The sequence below is a fragment of the Psittacula echo genome (assembly GCF_963264785.1).
Source record: "Psittacula echo genome assembly, chromosome: 7".
NCBI lineage: Eukaryota > Metazoa > Chordata > Aves > Psittaciformes > Psittacidae > Psittacula > Psittacula echo.
In genome coordinates this window covers 6,127,862-6,140,199 of record NC_137740.1, presented here as the reverse complement: position 1 = coordinate 6,140,199, position 12,338 = coordinate 6,127,862, and the positions used below count along the sequence as shown (strand labels likewise).

At 40.6% G+C, this 12,338-nt stretch overlaps 1 protein-coding gene across 3 annotated transcripts in view; it reads right to left on the bottom strand.

The window, feature by feature from the left end:
* The window catches only part of USP24 (ubiquitin specific peptidase 24), a 67,259-nt gene that overhangs the window by 17,271 nt on the left and 37,650 nt on the right, over positions 1-12,338 (bottom strand). For all 3 annotated transcript variants that reach the window (XM_080623325.1, XM_080623326.1, XM_080623327.1), the window contains 18 exons: positions 11,768-11,865; positions 10,254-10,349; positions 9,870-10,098; positions 8,833-8,992; positions 8,410-8,565; positions 7,810-7,880; positions 6,933-7,093; positions 5,691-5,752; positions 5,162-5,353; positions 4,753-4,870; positions 3,282-3,426; positions 2,774-2,893; positions 2,415-2,540; positions 2,107-2,205; positions 1,823-1,905; positions 1,485-1,626; positions 950-1,069; positions 343-563 (listed from right to left, as the gene is read on the bottom strand). In XM_080623325.1, the coding sequence (XP_080479451.1) occupies positions 343-563; positions 950-1,069; positions 1,485-1,626; positions 1,823-1,905; positions 2,107-2,205; positions 2,415-2,540; positions 2,774-2,893; positions 3,282-3,426; positions 4,753-4,870; positions 5,162-5,353; positions 5,691-5,752; positions 6,933-7,093; positions 7,810-7,880; positions 8,410-8,565; positions 8,833-8,992; positions 9,870-10,098; positions 10,254-10,349; positions 11,768-11,865 (2,399 nt within the window). The remainder of the gene's footprint in view (positions 1-342; positions 564-949; positions 1,070-1,484; positions 1,627-1,822; positions 1,906-2,106; positions 2,206-2,414; positions 2,541-2,773; positions 2,894-3,281; positions 3,427-4,752; positions 4,871-5,161; positions 5,354-5,690; positions 5,753-6,932; positions 7,094-7,809; positions 7,881-8,409; positions 8,566-8,832; positions 8,993-9,869; positions 10,099-10,253; positions 10,350-11,767; positions 11,866-12,338) is intronic.

Below are 12,338 nucleotides of genomic sequence, written 5' to 3'. Positions count from 1 at the left end.
GACAAACCTGAACCCACATTTGCTTTAACAGTTAACAGAAAGCTTAGTTCAATCAGTATCAAAGTTGCATTAAACAAATAAGTGTGATTAAAAATAGAAGCGCATCACCTGCAACTATGTGTCACAGGAAGCCCTCAAACCGCAATACAAGGAACATAAGAATTGCTGAGACTTTTATAATATGGTGTCCTGTACCATTGTGCTATTAACACTCATGATATCGGGTATTAAGAAAGGGAACAGTGCTTCCCATAGAGCTCTGGATGGCTTACTATACCTTCCCGAAACAAGCAGTCTCTATACCACTTTCAATGCTCCCAAGCAAATCTTCTTGTCCATTACCTCCTGTCCTTTATAAAGGAGTAGTAGTGCCCTGCATGTGCCTGGCCACTGTGAACAATCACACCAACAAGCTCATAGTTTTCTGTGGGGGCAACTTTCTTCCTTGGGGAACCTCCGCCTCCTTGATCTGTGTTTCTGCCATTGTCTCCCACTTCTGAGGACGAGTCCTGGCGAGCCATTCCTGACACAGTGTAAGGTTCCATGTTCAGCATCCAGGGAAACTGTTGAAAGAGATTGTTTCAGATTAACTCAGAGATCATATCATGTACATGCTTAGTGGAACCTCATGAGAATTGTATTAATACTTCCCACACTGGGAAGTCCGAAGAAAAATATGGTACTTCAACACTTCAACCTTATGACACAGAAATTAAATGTATTTATGGTTTACGGAGGGTTTTGATCTTGCTTTCTGAAAGGACCCCAAGAATGCTGCAAACAACGAAAGCTCTAAGGAAAACTACCTGTTTTCTGTAGCATGATCATGTTTTTAGTGTACTCAAAATCCTTGTATCAAAACGTGGGCAAAAGAAAGAAGAATGAATAGGAAGAGTGACAGTCCACTCCACAAAGCAGCAGGGGTGTGCCATAAGAAATGTTTTCTTACCCTTATTTGCTCATCATATTTAATAGAACGTCCACTCTCCCAGTCAAAGCCAAATCTCATCAGGTGAATCACCAACAGGCTAGGTAAGACCTTAATGCATGTGCGCTTCACTGTAGTTCTCTTAAAAATAAAACAAGATATCACCTCTATCTATATACCTCAAACATTCTGAAGTACTCTTTTACAGATGCACAATTCCAGCCATCTGGAACAAATGTACAACACAGCCACAGGAGGCAAGGTGACCATAGGATGACTGTAATACATACAGACAAAATATGAACACAGGTATTACAGTTTGTGCAGTGGGCTGGTATGTTAGAGAACATTTTACCACCATGCCATCCCCCTCAATGTTCAGTCCACAATATGAGTTAAAAGGAACAAAGAATGCTGTCTGCATGCATTTATGGAGTTAATGTTCTCATTATGTCTTCAACGTGAAAGAGTAAGCAGGGCCTAAGCATGGCTTTTATGCTGAAGAAAATACCATGCTGCAGCTGAATCTTCTTTCACATACACAAAGAACTAATACCTTTTCTTTGCACTTTTCACAGTAGTATGCATTGCTTCCTTCCAGAACCTCTCCTCTAACAAACTGATCCAATGATATTTCCAGACTTTGACATGAAGTCACACCTAGGTTGAGAGCCATGAAGGCTTCCTCGCGCTCATACCTAAATTCAAGAAGAAAACCAGTCATAGAGTCAAGGCATTGACAGAGTAAAACTTGAATTAACAAGACTTATGCTTAGGAAAGAATACCGCATTTGCCCCATAGCTATCAACAGCTGTGATGCTATTTTGGTCTACTTATTTTAATAGTTATAGGAGCACATTGCTGTGTAACTAATGCACCGAACTGAACGTTACCTGTGAGGACAGTCCTTGCAGATCTTCTGATCAGAGAAGATCCCTTGAAAAGTATTCTTAAATATTTGGTCTCTTCCTATTTTCTGTTGGAGATGTAAAGTTAGACATCAGTTGGATGCATTGCGGGGAAAGACCAAGAAAGCAATAGGAATTTTAAACTTCTGAATACTATGGGTGCTAGCTGAATGGCTCTCTACCTTCTTTTCTGAAGAACAAAGGAGAAAGAGAGGAAAAGCACTAAGGAGATGCATATAAACAAGGAAAAAAATTCCTGAGGATTTTACCTTGAGGTACTCATCCATTTGATCTATAAGACTGGTGAAGAACTCATAAGCATCCTGTTGCTCTCTAACGTATAGTTCCTTATTCCACATCTTGAAAATCTATATGAAGTATAAATATATATATGAAAAGGTGGTTCCTCCATATACATATCACTGAAAAAAGTGAGTTTTTTGGAAGAAAGTTATTATTACATGTTTTGACTTTTTGAAGTAGAACTGACCTTATACATAGATATTCTACAGTGAGAAAAGGCTGAATAAATAACTTATGTGGAATGCTATATAACCTAAACAAGAGGACACAATACCTTCCAGAAGTTCTCAGGTACATAATACTGTAGCTTGCTTTCCATCAAATGACCAAAAAGAGATTGAACTTGATAGAACACATTGTCATCTGGATTGTCTGTATCATCATCTATGGAAAGGAAAGCCTGGAAGGAAATAAATAACCTTATGAAGTTGGTTCTTGGCAAAATTATTACTTTAAGTCACGACACACAGCACAACAACATATAATTTATGTATTTATCATGTGTATATATTTATGCACACATACATACACAGTTTTGGGTTTATTTAAACAATTCATTTATAAATGGTGCTAAATTGAACTTGCAGTCCTTCATTCCAAAACAAGGACTTTAATGGATGTTGAACCAATTACCTCTGGAAGACCCGGTTGCATATATAGCTGCTGGAAGACGGCATTCATGTAACAAGTAGCACCACCATTCTTCAGGCCCACAAATCCTGAAATGGAACGACTATCCACTGGTGGAAGATACTAGAATGACAAACAGTTTTTGTTCCAGTAAGTTATAAAAAGCATGAGACTCCAACAACACACTATAGCTTTTATAATCACCATCATATAAGCTGTTAAGAGCAGTTTAATGGAAAACCAGGAATATAAATTCTGAAAGATTGCAAGAGCACTATATTTGGTGCTTTAATTACTTAACACTTTGCACAAAACCCTTAAAAATAGCTTAAAACAGATTCACTGGAGCATTTGCTTCAGAGGAAGATCACATGGGTCTGCATTTAATCTAATCTGTGTTTTGTCATTTTAAACTGAAGACCATAGAAATATCGTGAATGCACTAGTTAAGTGGATCTTACACAGTACTCCAACCCATGCTAAAACACATCAAAAAAGGCTTCTTGCTTACATCAAACTCCTTGGTAAGTGCAGGGTCACACTGGTGATGCATAGAAAGCAGCTCTTTCGTAATAAGCTGGAGATTGGAAGGTGAGCTATCAGCCAGCATTACTAACACTTCATAAGCAGCTAATCGGCTATCTGCTGTGCTGCACCTAAAAAGAAAACCACATTTGAGATCTATTTTGTAGATGACTCAATTATTTCTAATTCCAGAAAGCCACATTACTCAGAACAAGTGACAATTAATGTTCAAAAGGAACACTTCAAGTGATAAAACACTCCTGAGAGACTGCAGAGTGCTTTTTTTCTTCTTGGGGAAGGGGAATGGGGAAGAATCAAATCACAAGAGCAGCACTAGGAACATTCCTTCAAATAAGCCTCCCTTACTGACATGGAGACACTTGTTAACATTCAGTAGCAAGGAAGAGTAGATGCCCTAAAGACACAGAACTGGTTGTACATTGAAGGAGAGAGACAGATACTCTCTATCACTGTTAACACTGATACAGACATAATGACTTATTTACAGGGATACAAGCTTTGAAAGAGCTAAACCGGACAACTTGCTACAAGAGATGACCTTAGACCTAAGCTGTGCTTAGAGCAGTACAAAACACTTCTACTTAGCTCTTTTCTGTGCATCAAACATCCTAGCCCTTTCTTCTAAGAGCCAAAGAAAAGGCTTTATTTACTTTAAGCAAACAACAGAGCGTGCTTGAGATTAACTGCAATGGAGCAAAGCGGGAGCAAAACACTAAGGTGCAGCAAAGTCCCATTCAGTTCAGGGGCTGCTAAATGCTCCACTGGAACCTTCTTTAGGGTATGTGGAAAGGCAGTGTGAATATGCCTGATTCAACTCGAACACCAACCAGTCAGTGTAATGCAAGCAACCCAGCTGCAGCAGCACAAAACTGCACATGAGGTAATTTACCCACCCCTTCAGATACTGTATGGCAGTAACAGAAGGCAAGTGTGACAGGAAAGAGAAGCCCACTCTTCTTCCCACGCCCATTTGATTTATTCTGGACTATTATCAGCTATGTCAGGTGCAAGGAGTCTTGCTTGGCATTAGCTTTTTGCAGAAGACATTTCTTTTGAAGGCAAAAAGAAAACAGTGGAACTTCAGAGATTCTCATTTACAAGGGGCTTGGACAGTTAATTTTCTGCTCATGCTCCCATTTAGCCAACTTCCCAAGTGAGGATGAGCTAAAGGAGTACTCTTTGAAGTTAGTGCTCAGTTGTGCTTGCAGTTCATCACTGATGCCTTAACAGTACACAGACTTTGGTAGTATAGAAAAGCAAAGATTTTGGGTCGCACAAAACTTATTAAAATGCTATTTGGACACTTACGTAGGAAATGTAGAGAAAAAGAGAAACACTCCAACACTGATATTAAATCCTAGCATCTGTAGCCCAAGTGCAACATTTGTATTTGTGAGGACAAAACCCAACATAAAGAAAAACCAAACAGTTTTTACTTTGGATGGAAGTCTTGCTGGCTGATTGCAGCACTGCCTGCTGGAGAATGGCTATTCAGAATGATCCTGGATGCTCGGAAGAGGAAATCATCCAACAATGGCTTAATCAAAGATGAACCTGTAACACAGTAACCCACACATACTGTTAAATACTTTTATTATCACTGCAAATGTCAAAAGGTGTTCTATAACAGCAAAATCACTTAATAGCATCGTATCAACAATAAAAGATCCAAATATTTCATCAGATGTCAAAGGTACAACAAAGGTACTGCCAAAACTACTCCTTAACGGTCTGCATCACTTTTACCGATGTGTTACATCCTCACACACACTGTCTACTACAGTCATCAGTCAGTGCTGATGCAGAATTCACACTAGTCACTTTAGATTAAAAAGGAATACTTACCAACCATTTCCTTTTCTGCCCCACAGAGTGAAAGAAGAGTCTTGATGAGCCTCAAGTGTCCTGCTAACAGGATGTTATCAGCTTCGGTGGTCTCACACTCAGCTGTGCGGTTGGGTTCGAAGTTGTCTAGCCAGGTGATCTCATCTTCTAACATGGCAGCTGGGCTTATCTTTAGCTGTTCCATTTCTGATGCTGCAAGAGGAAGAGAAAAATCAAAAGCTCTTTAAACACAGAATACAAAGAATTTCAAGCAGTTTGGTAATGGTCTAGTTTGCCCCACAATGTGTACAAAGTGTAACTTCCACAAAGGAACTCGGTTCATTTTCTGAAAGGAGTGAGCTGCCTTGCTGTAACTCAATGCAAGAACAGTCCATGACAGGCATTAACACAGGACAGCCAGCACACCGGCAGGTCACACTGAGTTCGTGGTGTAGTTATCCCTCTGGAAAGGCAATTGTACATCTTGTCTACAGAAGGAAGACAAGTGGAAGCTGCCATTAGAACGACACGTGTGCCTGTACATACTTACATGTGAGGTCATCCAGTAACTGACATCTCAGGTCAAAATATTCTGTACACTGGGACAGAAGTCTGAAACAGGTACAAACAGAAGAAAGGCTTAATTTAAAAGCAGAAACTTCTTTCTAAGCAGTTGCCTTTAAGGCCTGTGTGCTCTGTCCATCTGTCCTGGGTTCCAGACTAGCACAGCTATCTAGGTATGCTTCTGCATACGCTTTATGCTGCAGCTTTAAAACAAACTCCTCCCCAACAGCTACTTCTGAATGTTAAGAATAACATTTAATCCTGATTTCTTCCTTCACCTCTTAACAATTTTAGTTAATCATCATATGAAGATAAAACAGGTTTTAACTTCTCAGTTACTCCTCCATACAGATTCCTTTAGAAACTGCTGTTTAAAATTCATGTTAAATTCCACAACCTTTGGCTGGTCAGGGACAAGTTAACAGACTGACACCTACAGGCTTTAAAGGTGCAATGGGTAACATGAAGAAGAAGAAAACAGGTGAAGTCATGAGTCCAGACACCACTGAAAAGACCAGATCCTTTAGGACTGGTTTCTGGTCCGGACCTACGCGATACTATCAAATAAATTCAATGTTACTGTCATACATCCCATTGCCACTCTGCCTCAACAAGGATTTAAGGATGCTGGGGAGGGACTCTTCATTAGGGACTGTAGTGACAGGACAAGGGGTAATGGGTTAAAACTTAAAACAGGAGAAGTTTAGATTGGATCTAAGGAAGAAATTCTTTACTGCAAGGGTGGTGAGGCACTGGAATGGGTTGCCCAGGGAGGTTGTGAATGCTCCATCCCTGGTAGTGTTCAAGGCCAGGTTGGACAGAGCCTTGGGTGGCATGGTTTAGTGGGAGGTGCCCCTGACCATGGCAGGGGGGTTGGAACTGGATGATCTTAAGGTCCCTTCCGACCCTAACTATTCTATGATTCTATGATTCTATTCCAGCCAGGTTCTGACTACCATGACCACACCTGAGAAAGAGCAGACCAGTTTAATTTGGTAAGTCCAAACAAGCTGAACTATAAGAGTTCACAGAGGAAGAGTTGTACTTTGAGAATTCAGCTTTATTTCCCTTCAATTTACATTCTTCCAAAACTATGTGGGGTGTGAAGGGATGTCTACTTTCAACAGGCTTGCAAAACCTTAATCCCTTGTGCCTCAGAGCTCCCAAAGCATTCCTTACTTAAAAAGGTGACAGATTTGCTTCCTCAATAAACAAGCTGCTGACTTACCTCTGGTTGATTCCTCTCATGATGCTGGTTGGTGACCAAAGAGGCAGCTGGGCACCAAGAACAACACTCAGGAGAAACTGATTTGGCTTTTGTACATCTGGGTGAGCTGACGTATCTGTCTGACTAAGGGTGTACAACTGGTCACAGGCAACACGACGAATCTGAAGCAGTGTCAAACATTAGCAGCTGCTCAAAGGTTGCAAAAAATACACTTATGTTTTGGTAGAGACATTGAAAAGCTTGTGGAAACCAGACCTATGAGCTTTGCAGCCAGGGCTTCTCTATAGGGATGTAGGAATCCACTTTCATCCCTGAGCTAAAAGCTCTGATGTTTTATTAAACGCAGATTATAAATTCGGATAAGGGGGAAAAGATGCAAAGACTTCATGTAAAGTACATGAGATGCAATGAAATAAAGTAAGCATGACTTGAAATCTCTAGATTTTAAAATATTCAGAATAATCTTAAATCAGAAAGAATGAATTTTAGGAGGGATCCAGCATTTGGAAGAACTTTTCAGAAGTTTAGAAAAGTCCATTAAAACTTCCCTAAATCTTTTGGGATGAAAAGTTACTTGGAACTTTTCCTGAAGTTTTACAGAATTTGCCTTACTAAATTGAGAGTGTTTTTAAGATTAACCACACAGCACAGTCCTGGGTACCCCATGGATTAAACAAGCCTAAGGAACGCAATACTTCAGCATTTTCTATCAACACATCACTAGATACTGGAATTTCTAACAGTTATACAAAGCTTATTCATTCAAATACAAAAACCTTTGGCAGTGCCTGTTATGAACAATTTCATCTTCAGGCTATATTAAATGATCAAAGTTTAAACATTTCAGAAGTATAACAAGAAGCTTTCAGACCCTCACCTCAGCACTTGGTGATCCCAGCAGTATGTCAATGATGAAATCAGCAACACAAGGCAAATTGTAAAAGGATCCTAGAACAGAAATAATTTAAATAACTGAAAATATTTAAATAATTAAAAATAAGCCAGATACAGTCTTACATTAATACACTACAGCACCCAGAGGACATCACCCCCATCGACACTGAAAAGCAGTGATGGCTATTAGGGTATTTCCCCATCTCTTCCTTCTGGCACCATATTACAACAGCATTTTCCTTCACCTTCCACCACCACCAGTATCTACAATTCCTGTACAGAAAGGTTCAAGTACTAAGCACTAGCTATGCAAACAGCAGCAATTACATACTTCAAAGCCAGTGCAAATATTTACATACTGGCAGCAAGTCAGCTTTCCCAAAACATGCCTTGTTCCATGCCACCTATTCTTCAGTCCTGTAAAGAAATCCCTGTATTTTTCAACGAGGTTTTGTTTTCAACCTGAGCTGTCTCAGCTTACAAAGCCAGAAGTTTCTCATGATTTTTTGTACTTGTCTGCCTTCAAAAGCCTCCCCCCTTTACTTATATTCCAAATAGTGAGTAATCCAATTCTATTTCATACCTAGTTGCTGACTGCGTAGCTGAAGGCAGGTTACTAAGAGGGACAAGGCTTCTCCAGCAATCAGAGCATCTTTGGTGGATACAGACTGCTGTCGCACACAGATACCAGCGTGCAGTGCAGTCGGCTCTCCTTCGCTTCCTGAACTGCAATTACTTCCTGCATTAAGAGATGAACAAGTGCTGTATTCCATTACATTCTTCAGATGTTTTCAGCTTCTGGTCAGTTCTCTGCAATTTCAAAAACTTCTCCAAATGCCATATGAATGTACAGCATTTTGCTCAGATTTGTGTCATTCAATCGTATAATACCCTGAATTGGAAGGGACCCAAGAGGATCACTGAGTCCAACTCCAACAAATTCGGCTTCAATTAAACATAAGCCAAATGCTTTCTTCAGGTTGGTTTAGAGACACAGTTAACTTACCTGAGCTGCTAAGTCTATTTCGAATCCCAGCAGGAAATAAACTGTTGCTCTCTTTTATTGGCTGACTACTTCCCACAAGATCCAGTCGTCCTGCAGCAGCAGCCCAAGAGAGCCTCATGAAGCAAGCCACTGTGGAAGTGAAATCATTCACCTCCATAGTCTGAAGGAACAAGAAACAGCAGTTATTTCTACAATCAATATTCAATAGCCTTTATTAATCACAAGGATAAGAGGAATGTATCTTCTGAATCATGTCAAATAGACATTTGGTTTTGTTTTCCTCCCTCTTTTCTAAGCAGGCTCAAGGATACAAGAGTCTTTTTGCTTGCAAGGAGAGATTAGTATTGCTGTCTTAATAGGAAGTAGTTAGTTTTAAAGTTCTTCGCTAGGGTAGGTATCCTTTTCTCCTATCTGGAGTTAGGCATGCTGATTTCAATCACATAGATCCATCTGGAAACAATCACATAGGTTCATCTGGGAAGTGCTGCCCAAGAACCTAACATAGCATGCTCTTTACATGAACTATGAAGTTTCTATACATGCCTATAAAGGGGAAAATAGCATTTTCCTAAGGTATTGAAAATAAAAATTTCATTTTTCCCCCGGGGTACCATCAAGCTCATTAAAAATCAACTCTGTTATTTGAAACAAAAAACTTGCCTGAAATTTGGAATTCAAAGAACCATGGACTATAAGCAACAAGTTCAAACAGGAACCTTCTTCCTATTCACAGAAAATTACTAAGATCTTAGAGTTAAGCATAACTAAAAATAAATCACAAGTAAGATTTAAGTGTAGATCCACTTCTGGGGTATTGCTTCCCTTTGTACTGCCAAAATGATTCCTGAGGCTATGTTAAAATCTGGATCCAAGATTGGGGTAAGAGACTGATGGTCAGGATTTTCAGAGGCTTTTAAATGAAGCCTGGGAAAGAACCTGTGTAAAAGGTGGAGTTTTGATTAAAAATCCAAGAGTTATACAGCTGTCACTGGAGATGACACTGCTACATGACCATAAATCATCAAACACTTCCTTACTTGTATGGCAACTCTTGCTGCTGGTATGATTTCTTCTACCCTAATGGAGGATCTATCAGACACAGAGAGCTGTCGGTAGGATGACTTCTCAGGTGTTCCACAAATGGACATCTGCCTACTTGCTTGTCGGCTGACATTACGGAAGGGGCGTGAGGACAATGCTTCTACCCCATCTTTAATGAAATCCTCATCCAGTAAGGTAGGCATTGTCTGGCCAACAAGCAAGAACCTACATTCACAGAGCAAAAACGTCAGGCTTGTTTTGGAATGTCCACAGCAAGTGAATGAAACAGAACTCAAAGTACCAATTAATCTTAAATATTACAAGCTGCACTCTAAAAGCCAAGAAAGCAGCACTTTCGCTAATGAAAGGCAATTACATACCTGGCAAGTTGCAGGCAGATGGAATAGACTCCCTGTCTTGTTTCATAGTCTACTTCTGATGGGATGGAATCTCTCTGCATCACATTCACCACCAAACTTAAAAACAAATCAATAAAACAGACTCCATTTAAAAGTGTTTTACATTAGGAGAGAACTGCAATTAATTTCTCTCTATCCTCCCCTCCTCCTCAGTCAGCTGAGCGCCAGTTAAAACTTCCGATCTGGCATCTTTGAAAACTAACATCCCCATTTTCCCCTCTTATATAGAATCATAGAATAGTTAGGGTTGGAAAGGACCTTGAGATCATCCAGTTCCAACCCCCCTGCCATGGGCAGGGACACCTCACACTAAACCGTGCCACCCAAGGCCTCATCCAACCTGGCCTTGAACACTGCCAAGGATGGAGCATTCACAACCTCCCTGGGCAACCCATTCCAGTGCCTCACCACCCTCACAGTAAAGAATTTCTTCCTTAGATCCAATCTAAACTTCCCCTGTTTCAGTTTGAACCCGTTACCCCTTGTCCTGTCACTACAGTCCCTGATGAAGAGTCCCTCCCCAGCATCCTTGTAGGCCCCCTTCAGATACTGGAAGGCTGCTCTGAGGTCTCCACGCAGCCTTCTCTTCTCCAGGCTGAACAGCCCCAACTTTCTCAGCCTGTCTCCATACGGGAGGTGCTCCAGTCCCCTGATCATCCTCGTGGCCTCCTCTGGACTTGTTCCAACAGTTCCATGTCCTTTTGATGTTGAGGACACCAGAACTGCACACAATGCTCCAAGTGAGGTCTCACGAGAGCAGAGTAGAGGGGCAGGGTCACGCCCTTTGACCTGCTGGTCACGCTCCTCTTGATGCAGCCCAGGATATGGTTGGCTTTCTGGGCTGCGAGCTTCTATCTACAGATAGAAGCTTTCTTTTCCTGCTAGAAAATGCTTCAGGATCTATGGGACGCCAGGAAGGGGGGATGGATAGAATTACTAAGAGCAACAAACACCTGATGGATCTGATACAAGCACAAGCAGTGTTGTAGGTATTCCAAAGCACTCACAGTGTGCCTCAAGTGTTATCTGAAGGGTCTGAATTTTGAAGACTGCAAAATTTAATCTGGTTCCTACTGCAGTGTCTACGCTTTGACTGCTTAAAATGTCCATTAGGATCTCTGCAGGTCGTAGTACGATGTACAGGCTTGCAAAGTTGAACCGAAGCACTTAAATGCTAACTGTCCAAACATCAACTACCTTATTAAAAGCTACACTTCACAAGCTTATCCTAACTTTATTCTGGGTTTAACAACATGTACTATGGCAGTAGCTTTACAGACACTGGATAATGAAAAACAAAGCAGTAGCTTTACAGACACTGGATAATGAAAAATAACAGCTTTGGGTGGATTTCTTTTTCTCCGAAGAACAAGCCTACAGGTGTACTCGTGTGCTACAGCGTGGAAAGCAGAAACCACATGGAACTGGTAACTAAATGAAGTGTCAGAAACTGAGTCAAGGTTTTGCCATCTAACCTCAACCCTCCTGCTCTGAGGAAGTTTTCACAGAAGGACTTGGCACAGTTTCTTGCCATTTCATCATCTGCAGTTGGCATCAGCTTGGAGCTCAGTACCTAGAATAAATGAATAAATAAGCATACAGACACTCTCCCCCTTTAGTATTCTTAATCTGCTGAAGGTTAAAAGTGTAACAGGAAAAAAAACCACTACAAATGAAGCAATTAACAATACACTTATGTGAAGCTGCAGTCAGTAAAGAGAAATCACATTAAAATATTCAGGAGAACTATGGCTATTACAGATATTTACTTTGTATCAAATGGCATTTTTTTCTCATTGCAGTTTACTCATTAAGGGAAAGCATGAAATGCATATTCTAGTACATGAAATGTCTTCAGGCTCAGTCCAGCCTGAAACCTGAAGCTCCTTAAGATCCCAAATGCTTCTTAGGCTTTCACTTGACAGTACCCCATAGAACACCATACAGGCGGCTCACTCATTGCTCTGAAAACTGCTTTTACTATTTTTTTTCTCTTTGGTAAAAAATGGTCCAGGTAATTCTATGGACCTTATCACCACTGTATCA